The sequence below is a fragment of the Mesocricetus auratus genome, unplaced genomic scaffold (assembly GCF_017639785.1).
Source record: "Mesocricetus auratus isolate SY011 unplaced genomic scaffold, BCM_Maur_2.0 Super-Scaffold_100018, whole genome shotgun sequence".
NCBI lineage: Eukaryota > Metazoa > Chordata > Mammalia > Rodentia > Cricetidae > Mesocricetus > Mesocricetus auratus.
The window spans coordinates 2,624,569-2,642,232 of NW_024429199.1; the positions used below are offsets into that span (position 1 = coordinate 2,624,569).

The 17,664-nt window shown below is 44.0% G+C and overlaps 1 protein-coding gene across 9 annotated transcripts in view; it reads right to left on the reverse strand.

Moving 5' to 3' along the window:
- Positions 1–17,664, reverse strand: part of Ak9 (adenylate kinase 9) — a 122,016-nt gene that overhangs the window by 84,798 nt on the left and 19,554 nt on the right. For all 9 annotated transcript variants that reach the window (XR_005881830.1, XM_040758208.1, XM_040758210.1 and 6 more), the window contains exons 8-10: positions 6,323–6,451; positions 4,754–4,828; positions 1,930–2,028 (exon numbers count right to left, since the gene is read on the reverse strand). Coding sequence is in view for 8 of the 9 variants with exons in the window: in XM_040758208.1 (XP_040614142.1) it covers positions 1,930–2,028; positions 4,754–4,828; positions 6,323–6,451 (303 nt within the window). In the remaining variant the exon portion in view is untranslated. The remainder of the gene's footprint in view (positions 1–1,929; positions 2,029–4,753; positions 4,829–6,322; positions 6,452–17,664) is intronic.

A 17,664-nucleotide genomic window follows, 5' to 3' on the forward strand; every position in this document is an offset into this window, starting at 1 on the left:
CAGTTTTTTGTTTTTGTTTTTGTTTTACAGATTGGGTCTCATTATGTAACTCTGGTTGAACATGCTATTGAGACCAGGCTGGCCTTGAACTCACAGAGATCCTCCTGCCTCTGCCTCCCAAATGCTAGGATTAAAGGTGTGTGCCAACACACTTGACTCCTAAGCTTTTTATTTTTTAGGGCCAAATAGTATTCCACCATGTGTGAATGAATATGTGAGTATATCCTATTTTGTTCAACCGTCCACTCACTGGTGGGCACTGGAGGTTTCCACCTCTAGGTGACTGAGAGTGTGTTAAGTGAAGCTTTTTCTTTGCTAGCCGCTTTGGTTTATCCCCCGCCAGTCACCTGGGCTCTGCTGCATTGTAGTCCCCAAATAAACACACAGGAGGCTGTATTAATTATGAAGCTGTTGGCCTTGCTTATTTCTTACTGGCTAGCTCTGACTTAAGTAATTACCCCATAATTGTTAATCTAAGTATTTCTCTTACCGGAGAATAGTTCCAGGCTTCCTACCCCATGGCGGTTACATCTCAAACTCTTGTGTTTCTCCTTCCCAGAATCCTCCTGGACTCCTAGTCCCAACTATCTAGATTCCTATTGGCTCAACAGTGCTTATTGACAAATAACAGGCAAATAACAGGACTTCCCCAACAAGAGTGACTTTCGTGCCCACATGCACTCAGCTGTTTGTATTCCTGCTTTCAGTTCTTTGGAGGAAATGCCTAAAAGTGAATTACTGGATCCTTTTCTGAGGAACCACTCAGTTACTTTTAAAGAGTAGATGCACCATTTTATATCTGCAATATTACATAACTGAGGTGTTGTCTTTGAGTACCTAACTAACTGACGTGCAGGTTCCAAGATCTCTCACCGGGGCACGTGAGCTTATGTCAAAGGAGTATTGGTCATACATCCTGCTTCTGTGCCCTTTCCCTGCCTCCTTACCTGGAATAAAGAGTCTGGCTGTCAGGTGTGCACTCTGAACTCCCCCACCCCATCTCCAAAAGAGACTCGCTTCTGCTAGAACGTATAGTGATAAAGTTCTCAGATATTTTTAAACTTTATTTTTATTTTATACGTTTGACTATTTGCCTGTGTGTTTACATGTGCCCCTGGTGCCTGGGAAGGTCAGAAGAAGGGGTCAGATTGCCTGGAACTGGAGTTACAGATGGTGCTGGCAACCAAAATCTAGGTCTTCTGCAAGAGCAGAGTGCACTCATAACCACCAAACCATTTCTCCAGTCCCACGAAGCTCCGAGAATTAATTGGACATGGGATTTTATTTCAGATCATGGGGCTAATCTATCCCGGCGAACACAGTCACAGCTCCTTGCCTTTCATGTCAAAGGGAAGCACACGCAGTTCTCACAGCTCTGTGTGAGACTCTGTGCTCACCTCCCTTCTTCTGCGGAACCAGGTCCCACATTCCGCCTGCACCGACCAGCTGAGCCCTCCAGGTTACAGGGTGCGGGATAACAAAATGACCTCTGCAACTACTAGCCTATTTAAATTTTGATATCTACTTACAGTCCCACTATTTTAACATTGTCTATGCATATAGACTAAGCTAAACCTCCCTGAATAGACCAAACCCTCCAACTAAAACTCCTTTCAACCCCCAGCGCCAGGCAGTTACCGTTTGGGCAGCATCACATTCCTCATCGCGCCCCAGGCCATCAGAGCCAGCACAGCAGTTACTTCAGTGCGTGGCAATGAATGTGTGCTTGACTCTACCCCCTGCATTCGTTATTTGGAAATCTCTGTTCGGCTGTAGTTAGTGTCACAAAGAGTACTGTGCTCGGGTAATGGCTTCTTCCTGGAAGAAGATATCCTTACGGAGAGCTATCCCTTAGACCTTAGGAGGTATATGCTAAGGACACAGCTAACATTGAACAGGCAGGCTTTCAAATAGGCCAGTTGAACTTACGGTGTCTATTATGTCATTCATTTCTTCTTCTGTACTCTGCAGCTTGGTGACAATGGCAGCTCTTCTTAGATTCAAGTATTTCAGGCGTTCTATAACTGTCTAAATTTAAAGAACAGACATTTGAATATATTGGCACTTGAGTAGGTGAAACCTTATGAGACAGTCATAGGCCTGTGGGGCAGGCTCAGGCTTCTTCTGAGATTCTCGGTGGAAGCCCTGCGCGGGCTTTCCTGGCTTCTATACATTACTGTCAATCTTTGGTGTTTCTTGAATATTTTAAAGTATTTTTCTCTTTTGATGCAATGTTTTGTGCATTTCGGGCTATGCTTGAACATGATATGTAGTTGAGGATGCTTTTGAAATCCTGAACTGTCTGTCTCTGCCTTCCGAGCACTGTGATTATATAAATGGAATTTTTAATTGGTCTAAGTATTGAAAACCCAGAGTCAGATAGAGAGGAAAATTCTGAGAGATCAGAGAGAAGAAGGAGCAAGTCACAGCCACACCTTACCTTCTTAGTGTCTCCGCAGGCAAGAGAATGATTTCCTGTTTCTTCCCAGCCATTTCACTTCCTGTCTGTCTGTACAGACCTCCAGACCTCTATGGTTAGCTAGAGGTAAACTCCTCTTTCTGACCTTCAGACAGGCTTTATTTGTATAAGCAAGATGTCACCATAGGGTTACAGAATATGCCATCATGCCCACTTTGTGCAGCACACGACACGGAACCTGGGACTTCACACATGGTAGGCACAGTCTGAACCAACCGAGTCAGCTTCTGTATGCATGACTCCTCTCTCTCCTCTCTCTCTCTCTCTGTCCTCTCTCTCTCTCTCTGTCCTCTCTCTCTCTCTCTCTACTTCTGCCTTCTGCCTCTCTGACTTGGCAAGACAATTGGACTAAGACAATCTAATTAAACCTTATCTTAACTGGAATGAATACTCCAAGACCTCATGTTCAAATAAGGTCACATTCACAGACTACAGTTAGATATTTGAAATATTCTCAGAGGACAAATTCAACCAATGATACTCTGGACCTCCTCAGGTAGATGAGAGAGAGCCCAGTGAAGCAGAGGCCAATACTGAAGTTTATGCTCTTATAGACCATAAAATGCCAAAGACAACAAAAGCTGGGCGAGGTGAGAATGGGGCAGAGGGATGGATGGAGCATTGCCCTGCCAGCACCTTGACTCTGAACTCCTCTTCAGTTGCCTGATTTGTGGGACTCTGCCATGACAACTCTAGGAAACTAATGCCGGTATGGTGCGGGGCTCCTGGAGGCCAAGAAAAGACAATCAGGAAAGAGGAATGAACTGCTGTGGCAGATGCCACTCGAGATTCAATTAGCTGAAGACTGGCATGACCACTTGCTTTGGCACAGAGCAGAGAGTTCTGTAATCTTGTAGGCACATGGCCCATGTGAGAGTTTCTCTCTGATCTGGCCCTACCACTGGTGTCCTTACCATGATGCCCCTGGTGAGATAAGTAATTGTCTTCAACTGTTCCTCTCTTAGCTCCCTTGCTAAGTTGCTGGCCAGGTATCACCATGCAGACTTCTGAAGCATTTCTGTCTTCTTATCTCCTCTTCTGTCCACTGCTATTGCTACCAGCATAGGTTAGTCTACCATCTTCTGCTGCGTGAGAGCCACAAGTAGCTAGCCTACCACCAGTTTGTGTCTCTGCTGCTTTTTCCTCTTGAATGGAAGTCTCTCCCCAGTTCTATAGAACCCGGGGCTGTTCCACACTTCCTGCTTCACCTCCTGTGTTTCAGCCCTAAGCTCAGTCCCTATAGTTTGTTCTGTTCTTTCTCCACCCTAATCTCAGTCCCTATAGTTTTTCTGTTCTTTCTCCACCCAGGACTTTTCTTGAGCAGAGACTGTGCCCCACCCATCCCTGTGACTATGAGCAGACACTGTGTCCCACCTACCCCCGTGTCTATGACACTGTGCCCCACCCATCCCTGTGCCTATGAGTAGACACTGTGTCCCACCCATCCCCATGCCTATGACACTGTGTCCCACCCACTCAAGCCTTCAAGTCTAATTCTTACTCATCCTCTAAGTGAAATTCACACAGATGTCCATTAGGTTTTGTCCTCTGTGACAGCTGCTATAAAACATTATTACTTCTCTAACTATAACACAAACCACCACTTGTATATTTATTTTCCTCAATATATTGGATGCTATATAACATGAGGCACTCATGGATTCAGGAATTTTCCTTTCCATATGCATTCCTATCATTATGCCAGATACCTAGGAGATTTAAAAAATAAGTCGGACATTGGTGGCAAACGCCTTTAATCCCAGCACTCAGGAGGCAGAGGCAGGTGAATCCCTGTGAGTTCAAGACCAGCCTGGTCTACCAAGCGAGTTCCAGGACAGGCTCCAAAACAATACAGAGAAACCCTGCCTTGGAAAAAAATAGTTATTGTGTTTTTTTTATTTACTAATTTGTGATACTAGTTATTAGGCCTAGAATTCCATTCATAACAAAATCTTTGACCATCAGAATGGGTGTAAAGTGGCATTCTGCTTTTAAGTTGCACACCCTTAATGACTACCAATATTCAGTCTCCTGTCCTGTGTTTATTATCTGCCATTTGCTTTTAATCTCCTTGGAGACACTGTGGTCATAGAACAATTTAAATTCAAATGTAGTTTTGCCTTAAACATGAACAGATGATTAAATGCAACATGGAATTTTAAGGTGCCAAAACAAAAAAATAATGGCATTAAACTAGAAATAGAATTCTCATGAAACAAGTACAGCACAGAAACATTTCAGCTGCAAGAAGTCTGTGCTGCACGCTGCACTCACCAAGAAGAGCTCCTCTGGGGACTTATTCCCATCCAGCTCGATGAGATACTGGGGATCATGTTCAGCCATTACCTCCTGGAGAAAATCAAATAGAAACTTGATAACTCAAGATCATAGAGAAAGTTGAATAAAGGATGAAAATCTTTACAGCTAATAGGAAATCTTAATAGCTAATTCACTCACCTCATGCAGGTTATAATGCCTATCATTTTCAGCACTGGAGAGATCTTTTGCAAAAGCAGAGTTAGCCATCTCACCATGAACATCTGTCTGAGGTGCTGGGGATTTGCACAGACTGGACCACTGAGCTGTACCTCCAGCTGCACACACTACCCCCCCCCCGCCTCATTTTTCCTCTCCTCCAAAGTTTAAATGTCCTTCCCAACACAAAAGGTTTTGAGGATTTGCAGCACATAACTGTAGCTTTGCTGTTTTTTTAAACCACAGAGAAAGCTGATAGATTTTTAAATCCTTCACTTTCTTCATATAGATAATATCATCATTTAAGCAGCATGCTGCACCTTTTATTACTGCAGAGCACACTTTTAATAGAAAATTTATACAACAGGAGAATACAAAGGAAAACATCTTCAATCCAGGCACTGACTTATTCGAGATCATAATGTCTATGAGACTCTGGAGCCTACTTTCCCACTAAGAATTATAATTACTTAACACTCCTTTACTAAGCATTTCTACTTATTTTTAAAATTAAAATATATTTTCTTCAATAATTACCAAAGTAACTGGACTCACAGCAGTCACTGAAGGACAGACAAACATACTCTTCATCCTCTCTGCTTCTCCCCATTGATATAAATACTACACACAAACACGTGTTGAAGAACACCTACTAAGCGTCTTTTCACAATGTGCTCAGACACTGAGAAGGGCTAGGTTTCTAAAAGTAGGTTTCTAGTGTCAGTAGGTACTGTTTACTGTTTCTGAAAGTATGTATACTTCAAAAGTCTCACAAACACTGAAAAGAGAATCTCTACTCTTTCCTGCCAACACTGGCTGATTTGGGTTTTACAGTCTGATAAACTGAATTGAAAAATAGGATCTGTTTTAACTCTTCATCTGTAAGCAGCCTAGTGACTTTTGAAAAACATATTTAACATATCCCAAAAAGCACATGGTGCTTTGTAGGAGTAAAATAACATGATTGTGAGAATGAGACCTGGGGGCAGGCGAGATAGCTCGGTGGTTAAGAGTACTGCTCCTCTCACAGGGGACCCAAGTTCAGTTCCTAGAGCCCACGTGATGGCTCACAGCCCAGGCTCCCTTACCCTCTTCTAGCCCTTACAGGCCCCTGAATACATGTGGTGCACATAAACCTACTCTCACACACATGCGCACATGCATGTACACACACGCACACACACACACACTACACACACACACACACACACACACACACACACACTAAATAAGTACACCTTTTAAAAAAGGAATCGGCATGGAGACGAAAGCCTTTTCTGAGGGCTTTCATTAAACATTCACTTGAACATTAACCATACACAAAGCATGAGTGTCAACATCCCCACTCTAGCAACGTCTCGGTCTCACCTCTAAAGAGTGAAGAAGTATGTCCTTGTAAAGCTTCACAGCATTTTCAATGTTCTCCAAATAATCCTCAGGGCGCTGGACCAGGTACTGAAGAAGTTCAGTTACCATCTGCATTTCAGCCATATATGCCTACAGGGACACAGAAGGGAGGGACAGGGTTTAACTCTTAGGGAAATTATTGTCTGATTTATGAGGGGCAGCCAGGAACACCATCCTGTGGGAGAAGCAGAGACAGAAAGAAGGATGGAGACCGAGGACTTCGTGTGTTAGAGATGGAGCACTCCTGGAAGTCTTCATTGGAAACTGGCCTTTAAATCAGCTTGGTATTTGCTGGTGTTTTGTTCCCGTTCTCAATAATCAGAACAGTGGAGGGATGCGGTTTCTTTTGAGGCAAAGAGGGAAACTGGAGTCCCTGAATACCTGAGCTTGTGGCCTGTGTCTTCACTCATCCAGTGAGCAGTTATGGAGTGCCCACCACAGCAGGAGCGCCATTCTGGGCACTTCATATACAACACTGACATGCTGCACTGGAGGAGATCACGTTGTGGTTTTAAAAGACAGCATAAACAGGTGACACATATGTAACACTATATGTGCTAGTCTGAGGAGGGGAATGTGATTCACTTCTGAGAAGAACAGTAGGGACTTTTGGAAAAGACAGCATGTCCTGAGCCAGTCAGAAGAGAGTAAACACTGGCCCACAATTCTAACTGATGAGGAATATTAGTAATATGGAGGGGGTATTGATTCCTAGCACATTCTCTGAATTTATCATCGTGTGATTGAATAGTAGGTACAACACTCAATACCAAGAAGAAACATAAAGCAGAGGCACGGAAGACAGAGACAGAGACAGAAACACACACAGACAGAGACAGAGAGACAGATACACACACAGACAGAGACAGAGAGACAGATACACAGAGAGAAACAGAGACAGACACACAGAGAGACAGACACACACACAGAGAGAATTCTGAGAATGCCTATGGGGGCTGGGGATGTTGGATCCTCTCAGAGCTCCAGGCAGTTGTTGAACAGAGCTCAGTGCCTCTACAGGAACAGCTCCTGATGCCATTTATCTAGGCCCTCATTTTATCATTGAGACCGAGTCCAGCTACGGAACCCAGGCTGGTCTGAGTCCACTGTATCCCAGACCGGCATCCTTGCAGGCCTTAGTCTCCTGAGTGCTGGGATGAAAGGCATATACTATCACCTACACCATGTTTAGTATTATAATTATCCTTCCTAGGTTTTTATCAATGCATGCTCATAAATAATTCACACAAGTTGACTCTTCTCACATACCTAAACCATTTTATAGGATTTCTTAGTTTAATTGATCAAGTAATATATTCATTTCCATGAAAACATCATGACTTGTTTATTACTCTACATCTAGATAAATAAGGATGCTTCTGATTTTTTATCAATATTGCAATGAGTAATTTTGTATTATACTGAGCAATATATATTTACACTGCTAAAATCGGCATGGAATAGTTCCTAAAATGGAATCACTGGGCCGAAGGTTGTGCGTCTTGAGATGTTAAGTTCATATCGCCTTCTGTAAAAGATGCTTCCATCTCTGCAGCAGACGGTGCTGTGAGCATGTTTGCTAAATTAAACCATTCAGTCGCTACCCAGCTTTGTGTTACTCTCTGTCGAGCACTGGTCCAGGCACTGGAGCCATCATTAAACGCCATAGGAATATTACATTCAGCAGGGCACACAGATTATAAACAAGCAAAAATGTAATATGTTTTTTGGAAAATGACAGTGTTGTGAAGAGAATAAAGATCAAAGCTCAGTCTTGTGCCTGGCATGGCAGCTTTTGTGACCAAACGAGCCCTTGAAACTTGGCAAGTAGACTGCATGCCATGGAAGTGTTAAATGCACACTGGGGCTCAACAGCACAAAACACAAATGTGTTGTACTTAGAATCTTTGTCTTTTCTGCATGTTCAAGTAGAAATCCAGACAGGGAAGCTCTCAAGGCTTCAACCCTGCACAAAGAAGTACGGGCAACTAAGGAATACCGAGAGTGGGAAAGAGGCTTTCTTGGGGAAGAGCATGCCAGCTAGTTATCCAGTACCAAAAAGTCAGTCCTGAAACACGCATACAAGAAACATTTTATGGGCTGAGTGGGTTGTATTTATGTAGTTGAGAATACACACAGACAGACTGACAGACAGACACACAAACATGACATCAATTAATGAAAAAGAAACCATGAATTTGGAAGAGAGAGGGGGAAAAGTGGCTGTGGGGAACTGGAGGGAGGAAAGTAAAAGGGGAAGTATGGAACTGTATGGCAATCTCAAAACCCCTGCAAGAATAGTACAGAATCCCCCAATTCCAAGTCTGTCATTCTTAGAATTTCCATTGTTATTACACGTTCAAGTAAAAATCTGGCGACATTGGTTTAAATAAAATCTGTTAAGATATAAGAACCATAAAATCCACTCAATAGGTGGAATATCATGCCTGGTGCTGGAAACCCAAGCAACTTCTCAGGGCTAGTGAGGTCATGGATCATGAAGGAGAACCTACAACCTCAGTGTGCTAGCATGATCCTTAACTCCATCCTAAATACTTCTCCTTATACCCTCAGATAGGTGGAGGCCTCACCCTCATCAAGGAATCTTCTCTTTGCAACAGACAGAGGCTATTACAATATGATTGGTAAAAATGCAGAGAACAACAGGAGAGGCGGGTTCCTAGTGCGTGCATTCTGCAGCTGGCCTACTCCCTTGCCTTCTCCCCTCCCACTAGGTCTGCAATGAACTTACAGATCCATCAACCTTAACTTAAAAACCAGAACGTTTACACAGTGGTGGTGGAGGAGACAAGACAAAAACAATTAGGAATTGGAGGAGAGAAAAGAAAAATAGAGAATGGGGAATCTCTTTTCATTTCCCTAATTGCTACCAGTATTTGCAAAGGTCCTGAATAGTACTGGGATCTAGGATGGCATTAGGTGTCCATCCTAGTGATATTGCAACCAGGCCCTTCAGGCGGAGTGCCAGGTATAGAGGCTGGAGGTTTTCTAAAAAGGTATCCAAAGGGGGAATGAAAGGGTATGGGAGACAACACTCCCATGAGTGAGGGGGATGGGGAAGGTCTCAGTAGTTGAGGGTATTCCCAAGAATCAGGGTGGACCAAACTAGATCAAGTTGTTTAGTGGGTCATCACCATACTCGGCGGCATTGGTGCTTCTGTGGAGGCCAGAAAGCGAGGAGGGCAGAAGGCGAGGATGAAAACCAAGCACTGTGGGAATCTCATCCACAGAAAAGAGTTAGGGAACAGAGTCACAAAAGCCATAAGGACCAAGTCAAGCATGGTGGCACATGCCTTTAATCCCAGCACTCAGGAGGCAGAGGCAGCCAGAGCTCTGTATGTGTGATCTGAAATAGAAAAGGATCAAGGCTCTATACTGCTAATTCTTTCCCCTGTGTTAAAGAATTCCAATGTATTACAACCTTACTTTCCATGACGTATATGTGTTTCTCACCAACAACCTTCTCCCTGAGGAGTGCTGGCTGGCAAGGCTAGAGCACATATAGACAAACTGCCTCCTGGCCTGACTCTGTAGACCTGCTCTTAAAGAGCTACTTCTCCCAGAGTTTCCCTGACATTAGAGCCAAACTTAACAGTCTAGAGAGGTGACCCCTAACTCCTCAGGCAAAAGTCTTAGCAGTGGTCTCCAAGGTGTGCCACGGGAGAGATTTAAAAAGCCAGCAAACAAAAATATCTGATGCTAGCTAAGGACTTGCAGCTGACCATAGCAACTGCCCAGGCTTCCTTGCCTTCCCAAACCTAAGGGCCTCTGGATCCATGCCTCAAAGGTGGTCAGGAAGGTCACTGGACCTGGGCTTGCCTGAGCCACCATAAACCATCTTGACCGTGTCCAAGGAGGGCATTGGGCTGTTAACTGCCCCCATGTCCCTCGTAGTATGATAACATCAATCCTAGATCACCTTCCAGCTGATCTCCTAGGTCTGGCCATGGATGACTGAGGGGCTCATGCTCCCTTGGCCCTGCCACCACCATCTTCAACAGAGAGCCTTAGGTAATCATCACAGTATCAGGGCTACCCATATCCTTCCTTTTTTCACCAGGACCACTTACTTGGTCCTGACGGAGTTTTGGAGGCCCCCCCCCCCCGTTCTTTTGGTTCCACTATTGTCAGGATAGGAAGACAGCCTTGCTAATCTCACCAAACGCACCACTTAGCAGATTCTTTAGGGATATTCCCCTCACCTGCTCCTTCCTAGAAGACCTGTCCCATCCTCTTGTTGGGAAAGGACCTCTTAGCCAAAGTGGGAGCCTCTATTTCCTGCACTGTCCCAATCTGCTTGGTCCCAGGCTAACGGACTGTTCCCCTCGTCCTTCTCCTCCAGGTACACAATCTGACACTCCTTCTCCCTTGCTGGCCTCTCCAGCCCACTGCTGAGTATGTGACACCCAAATCCCCTTATGGCCAAAGTTGACCCTCCTCTCATCCGACTACAGAGCCCTTTCACTGCTACCCAGGGCAAAAGTAAGATGTCTCCTGCTCACCTGATCCTGGTTGTTTAGAACGTTTTGTCTCCCTGTGTTCTGTGTGCAGATGGATCTGTGTTTTCTGCTGTGTTTATCAGTCATATCTGATGGGAACGGCAGAAGTCACAAAACCAGCACAGCCGCTTGATAAAGATCCAGCAAAGCTGAGCGAGTGATGGCCACCATGCTATTTTGTTTTGGATGTGTGTTTTGATGCTGCTTCTGTGTGTTGTGTGGTTAGGGATTTGATATGTGTACAACTTGGGGATGTTGTATTGATGAAAAATTCTTCAGAATCATTCATACCTTCTCCCAGGAGTACTGCTTCTAAGCTTCCCCAGGTAAGTCCTGAACACCACCCCTCCTGCTTTTAGGGAGACTCCCTTATCTACCTGAACGTCTTCCTTATGCCATGGAGGTTGTGACACACATAATGAAGCCAGAGATACTCTTGAAACATCTGTCCCTGTACTTACCCAGGAACAAGACAATCAGAACAAACTACAGGTAACTTCCTACCACACGCCCAGCCAATTACGTGGCATACACAGCAGCAAAGTTAGATGGGCTGGAGTTATTACTGCCCTACACAGGGACTTATAGAATGGTGTGGAAAGACAATAAGAGTATGAGGTGTCAGGACCTCCCTTTCTTGGCAAACTTAGCTCATGCAGAGTCACTATGGTATCATGTGACCAAGAAACAAAAGAATGCCAGGGTTAGACATATAAGTACATTCTATAAAGATGTAAAATGTAAACAATGAATTACGACAGAAATTGAATAATAACTGTAGCAGTTTTTGCCTGAGGATTTTCCTTGGTCACTCTGACCATTAAGAGTTAATGTACTTCTTGGCACAAGAAAATCTGCCCAGGCTTGGAGATTTTTTTTCTAGCAACTTGAAACCATAAGAGCTGCCCAGAAGTTGGGTTATGGGGTTGATGAGAAAAAATGGCTGTAAAAGGTAATGTGTCATGGTTTATCCATGATGACTAAAAGATATGCAAGAGGAATTTAAACTTGTGTCCAGGAACAGAAATGATAAGATCTATGTTTTGGAACAACATGCATCTATCCCTGCTAACTGAAACAAAGAAGCACTCTGGCTGTCAGTCAGTCTGTAAGATTCTCCCAACTTCCAATGGCCTGGTTCACTGCTTGCTTTCCTACTCCTTGCCACTCTATGGAACCTGTCAAGCCCCAGGGCTGGCCCCTGGCAGGGAGCTGAAACTGGACCAGCCCCGGCTGAATGGATGAATGATGGTGGCCACCACATGTTTGGTTTTGGGCTGGTCTCCTTCGAGCTTGTGAGCTTTCTGTGTTCTATGTCTATTGATTTTGTTTTTGTTTTCTCTGCCCCTGCCAGTCACCAGCCACCACTGCTAATGCCACTTTCTATGGTTGCTTTGAGGGCCAACCCTCAGAATTTATCTCTGGGCTTTCTGGTCACTGGGTTCAGTTCAACAGGGATTCGAATGTCTTTTGAGTGTGGATAATATTAAAGTTCTTTAATGCTGTTCTGCTTTGTTGCTGGCTCTAGAGTTGGCACTGTAGTTACAGCTCCCTCTCCTCTAGACCCAAGCATGTTTGTTTAAAGGTTTCCTCAAAAATCCTTGTCCTGTGTTAGGTGGGCCATTTGATGAAAAGAGAGAGAGAGATAGCAAAAGAATAGGATTTAAAGCAGCCCACAAGTTGAGAACCATTGCTTTAAATCCTATTCTTTTTCTATTCTCTCTCTCTCTCTCTCTCTCTCTCTCTCTCTCTCTCTCTCTCTCTTCATCAAATCATATGCTCTGGGGTTGCATATCAAATATTTACATTATGATTCACAACACTAGAAAATTACACTTATAAAGAATCAATGAAATAATTTTTTGGTTGGGGGTCACCATGATCTGAGGAACTGTATTATAGGGTCTCAGCTTTAAGAAGCTTCTGCAAGGCAAAGGACACAGTCAACAAGACAAAAATGACAGCTCACAGAATGGGAAAAGGTATGCACAAACCCCACATCTGACAGAGGTCTGGTCTCCAAAGAACTCAAGAAGCAAGTCTCCAGAACACCAAAGGATCCAACTAAAAGTGGGGTATAGAACTAAATAGAGAATTCTCAATAGAGGAATCTAAAATGGCTGAGAGACACTTGAGAAAATGCTCAACATCCTTAGCCGTCAAGGAAATGCAAATACAAACTACTCTGAGATACCATCTCACTCCCATCATTAGGCTAAAATCAAAAACACTAGTGACAATTTATGCTGGAGAGGATGTGGAGAAAGGGGAACACTCCTCCACTGCTGGTGGGAGTGCCAACTTGTGCAGCCACTTTGGAGATCAGTATGGAGATTCCTCAGGAAAATCCAGCAATTCCACTCTTAGGCATATACCCAAAAGATGTACACTCATACAACAAGGACATCTGCTCAACTATGTTCATAGCAGCATTATTTATAATAGCCAAAACCTGAAAGCAATCTAGATACCCCTCAACTGAAGAGAGAATAGAAAAAATATGGTACATTTACACAATGGAGTACTTATTCAGCAGAAAAAAAATGGAATCTTGAAATTTGCAGGCAAATGGATTACACTAGAAGAAATCATCCTGAGTGAGGTAACCCAGTAACAAAAAGACAAACATGGTATGTACTCACTCATATATGGATTTTAGTCATGGAGCAGGGGATTGCCGACCTACGATCCCACCACCAGAGAGTCTGTGAAGCAGGGAGGACCCTAAGAGAGATATGCATGGTAACCCGGAGAAGGGGAATGGGACGAGATCTTCTAATTGGATTGGGGAGGGGGAGGAGAAGGAGATGGGAGAAAGAGAGGGGGAAAGGGAAAGAGGAGGTGAGAGGAGGACATGGGTGGGGGGAGCAGGAAGGTTGAGTCAGGGTAAGAACAGAGGAGAGAACGATGAGAGATACCATAATAGCGGGAGCCATTATAGGTTGGAGGAGAGATCTGGCACTAGTGAGATCTTCACAGATCTACAAAAATGACACCAACTAGCATTAAGGCTACCTTAAATGCCCTCCCAAGATAATGAGATTGACGACTACCTTATATGCCATCCTAGAACCCTTATCCTGTGGCTGATGGAAGCAGAGACAGACACCCACAGCTAAAAACTGAACTGAACTCCTGGAACCCAGTTGCAAAGAGGAGTGAGGAGCAAAGGCATCAAGACCAGGCTGGCGAAATCCACAGAGGCAGCTGACCTAAACAAGGGGGAACGATGGACCCCAGACTGATGCCTGAGAGACCAGCATGGGACTGGTCTACAGCCACCTCCTGAACCTGGATGTCAGAGAGGAGGCCTTGGCAATCTATGGGACCTTGGAGAGTAGATCAGTATTTATTCCTGGCATACAAATAGACTCTGGGAGCCCATTCCACATGGAGGGATACTCTTTCAGCCTGGTCACATGGGGGAGGGCTTAGGCCCTGCCTGGGATGATATGACAGACGCTGAAAATCCCTCATGGAAGTCCTTACCCTCTCTGGGGAGCAGAGGGGGGATGGAGTAGGGTGGGGGGTTGGGAGGATTGGGGGTCAGGGGAGGAGGGGAGTGAACTGAGAGTAACATGTGTAAAAAGTTAAATAAAAAAAGAAAAATGTTTCTTATTTCTTTCCCCCTCTATGATACTGCTATATTAAGTTTTCAGAGGTTTAGGAAACTTATACACAACAGTTCAATCAGACTACTTGTGTGGTGGGGTCTGGAGTCTGGTCACCAGCAGGTTGCCAAATCGACTTCTAAAACAATTGTCCCCTATGCTTGCTTTCTCTATGATCAAACTAGAGATTACTGTTGATGTTGGCCAGAGACTTATGGACGCTGTCCTTATTGGTCCTGTAGGAGACATGATGCATATACTGGAAGGCATTCTACTTTTTATGCAGATTGGTGAATCTTTATATCCTAATTTAGGACCTGTGGCACCCCAGAAGGGAGATGGGAGTTACTGGTAAACTTTCCTGTAGCATTTATCACAGCTGCCCATCAATCATGCATGACCCAACACAGAGTATACACCCCACTCTCCCAACCCCTAGGAACAGACGCGGTAAAAGAAGTGACCAAAATTCATCAAAGGTCCTGACACTCCTAATATCACCCCTTTGATAATGTTGATCCCACCAACCTTGTTTCAGACCTTAAAGTCTCAGTTCATCTAGGATCTCCAATGGGTGGCTCAGATCACCCTTACCCTCCAGGACTAAACAGACTCATTGGCCACCGTGTGTTATAAAACCAGTGAGGTTTAGATTCACTAACTGCAGAAAGAGGTGGTTTTTGTCTCTTCCTCAGGGAGAATTTTGTTTTTATGTCAACTTGTCAGGTATAATAAAAGATAAGATTCAACAACTCCAGTTGGATCTCCAAAAATGTAAGAAATATCTTGATGCCTCTGGCCAGTAGGTCATTGACAGTCCAATAGGCAATTGGATATTACCCCTTTTATCCCTCCTTCTCCTCCTTTTCTTAATTCTACCAACCACATTCTGCCTCAAAAACGTCTTGTCCAGTCAACAACAGACCCAAAAGATTTCTAACCAGACTTTCGATCAGTTGCTATTACAGGGTTACCAGCCCCTAACTACCAGTCAGCAACTCCCAGTTATACCCTGACAGTGAAGACCAAGCTTGCCCCGAAGGGCCCTCACCAGGCCCTTGCTTTGGCAATTCTGCAGCCATGACAGGCCCCTGACACAGCAGGATGTGCTGTGTCCCCGAACTTGCCCTACCTTGTCCTAATTACTGGAAAAACCACAAGACATCCCCCATATGGTAAAGAACCAATCAGAGCCTAGGCTAGCAGGGTCTGGATGTGTTTTACTGATAAGGGTGTAATGTAATAACCATGGTAACTGTCACTAAATATGGCAATTTTATGGCCACTGTAGTTACCGATCAACTGAGGACAGGTTCCCCCAGTCTGGAAGTGCACAAACCTGAGACTGTTACTATGCATGACTGTTAACTATGTAACTTGTAGATCCCCAAGCCCCACCTTGCTATACCCCCAATAAATGTCCTACTCCACTGTGGCTCCAGATCTCTCCTGCTCCACTGCTGTGTCGTACAGGCGAGAGACATGAGTTCGAACTTGTAATTTAAAAAACTCTTTGCTTTTGCATTGGATCTGGTCTCTTGGTGGTCTTTGGTGGTCTGGACTCTGGGCACAATGTCCCCAAGGACTTCAATGCCCCCATTCAACAGGAAGTAGTCTAATGGTAATGCCAGCCCCCTTTCCCAACATCTGATTGTTTATCAATAGTGAACAAAAGGGGGAAATTAAGCCCCTGGTGTGAGTAGCCAGGCCCAGCTCCAGACTACTATAATGGCCATAATGGCTGTTTTCAGCTCCTCAAGACAGACAACCAAAGTCTACCTTACAGAAAACAAAACAAAACAAAGAACCTCCCAACCCCAGATCAGACCACAGGATCCTACTAATCCTTGAGCTTGCCCTAAGACCAGGACATAAAATCCCACCAATCCCAGGTCATCCTGGAAAGCTCTTCTGAAGAAACCCTACATAATGCTTGCCTCCTGCTCAGCTCCTTGATGCTTCTTGCCTAAGCAGAGGCAGGCACCTTCTTGCTTCTTTCCCAATAAAGCTCTTCTGTGAGGCGTGCTGTGCAGTGTGACTTTGTAGTATTCCTTGGCTCCTGCTGCCTTTCCCATTAGCATTATAACATTTGCACAGGTAACACCTTTCCCCTCAGAGCTGTAACACTTACAGAGTGGCTCAGTATACAAAAATCAATATCTGTAATTCTGGTAGTTTGAATGTAATTGGCCCTAAAAGCTCACAGGGAGAGGCACTATTGGGAGGTGAAGTAGGTGTGGCCTTGTTGAGGGAAGTGTGTTACTGGGGGGAAGGCAGGTTTTGACATCTCTGTGCTAAAGTTTTGATCAGTGTCACAGACCACTTCCTGTTGCCTACAAGATGTAGGGCTCTCAGTTACTTTTCAGCACCATGTCTGCTTGAATGCTGCCATGTTGTACAATACTGATAATGGACTGAACTTCTGAACTGTAAGCGAGCCATGCCAATTAAATGTTTTCCTTTATAAGAGTTGCCATCGTCACAGTGTCTCTTCACAGCAACAGAAATACTCTGAGAGTATTCTGCTAATATAAACAAACTGAAAGAAAAACCCCTGTATGGTCATCTAATTAGATGCAGAAAAGGTATTTGACAAAATCCAGCACCTCTTAATGATAAGAGTCCTGTAGAGATTAGGGATACAAGGGGCATATTCAAGATAATGAAGGCAGTTTACAGCAACCTCACTGCCAACATCAACTTGATTGAGAAAAATTCAAAGCAATTCCACTAAAATTAGGAACAAGACAAGGCTGTCCACTCTCTCTATACCCATTCAGTATTAATACAGTTTTAACTAGAGCAGTAAGATAACTGAAGGAGATCAAGGGGATACAAATTGGGAAGGAAGAAATCAAAGTATCTTTATTTGCAGATGATAAGATAGTATACATAAGTGACCTTAAAAATTCCAGTAGGGAACTCATATAGCTAATAAGCACTTTCAGCAAAGAAACTGAATACAAAATTAACTCACAAAAATCAGTAGCCCTTTTAGACACAAATGACAAACAGATAAAGAAATCAGGAAAATGATACTTTTCACAATAGCCTCAAATAATATAAAATATCTTGGTGAAACTCTAACCAAGCAAGTGAAAGACTTGCATGATGAAAACTTTAAGTCTTTGAAGAAAGAAATTGAAGATATTAGAAGATGGAAGGATCCCCC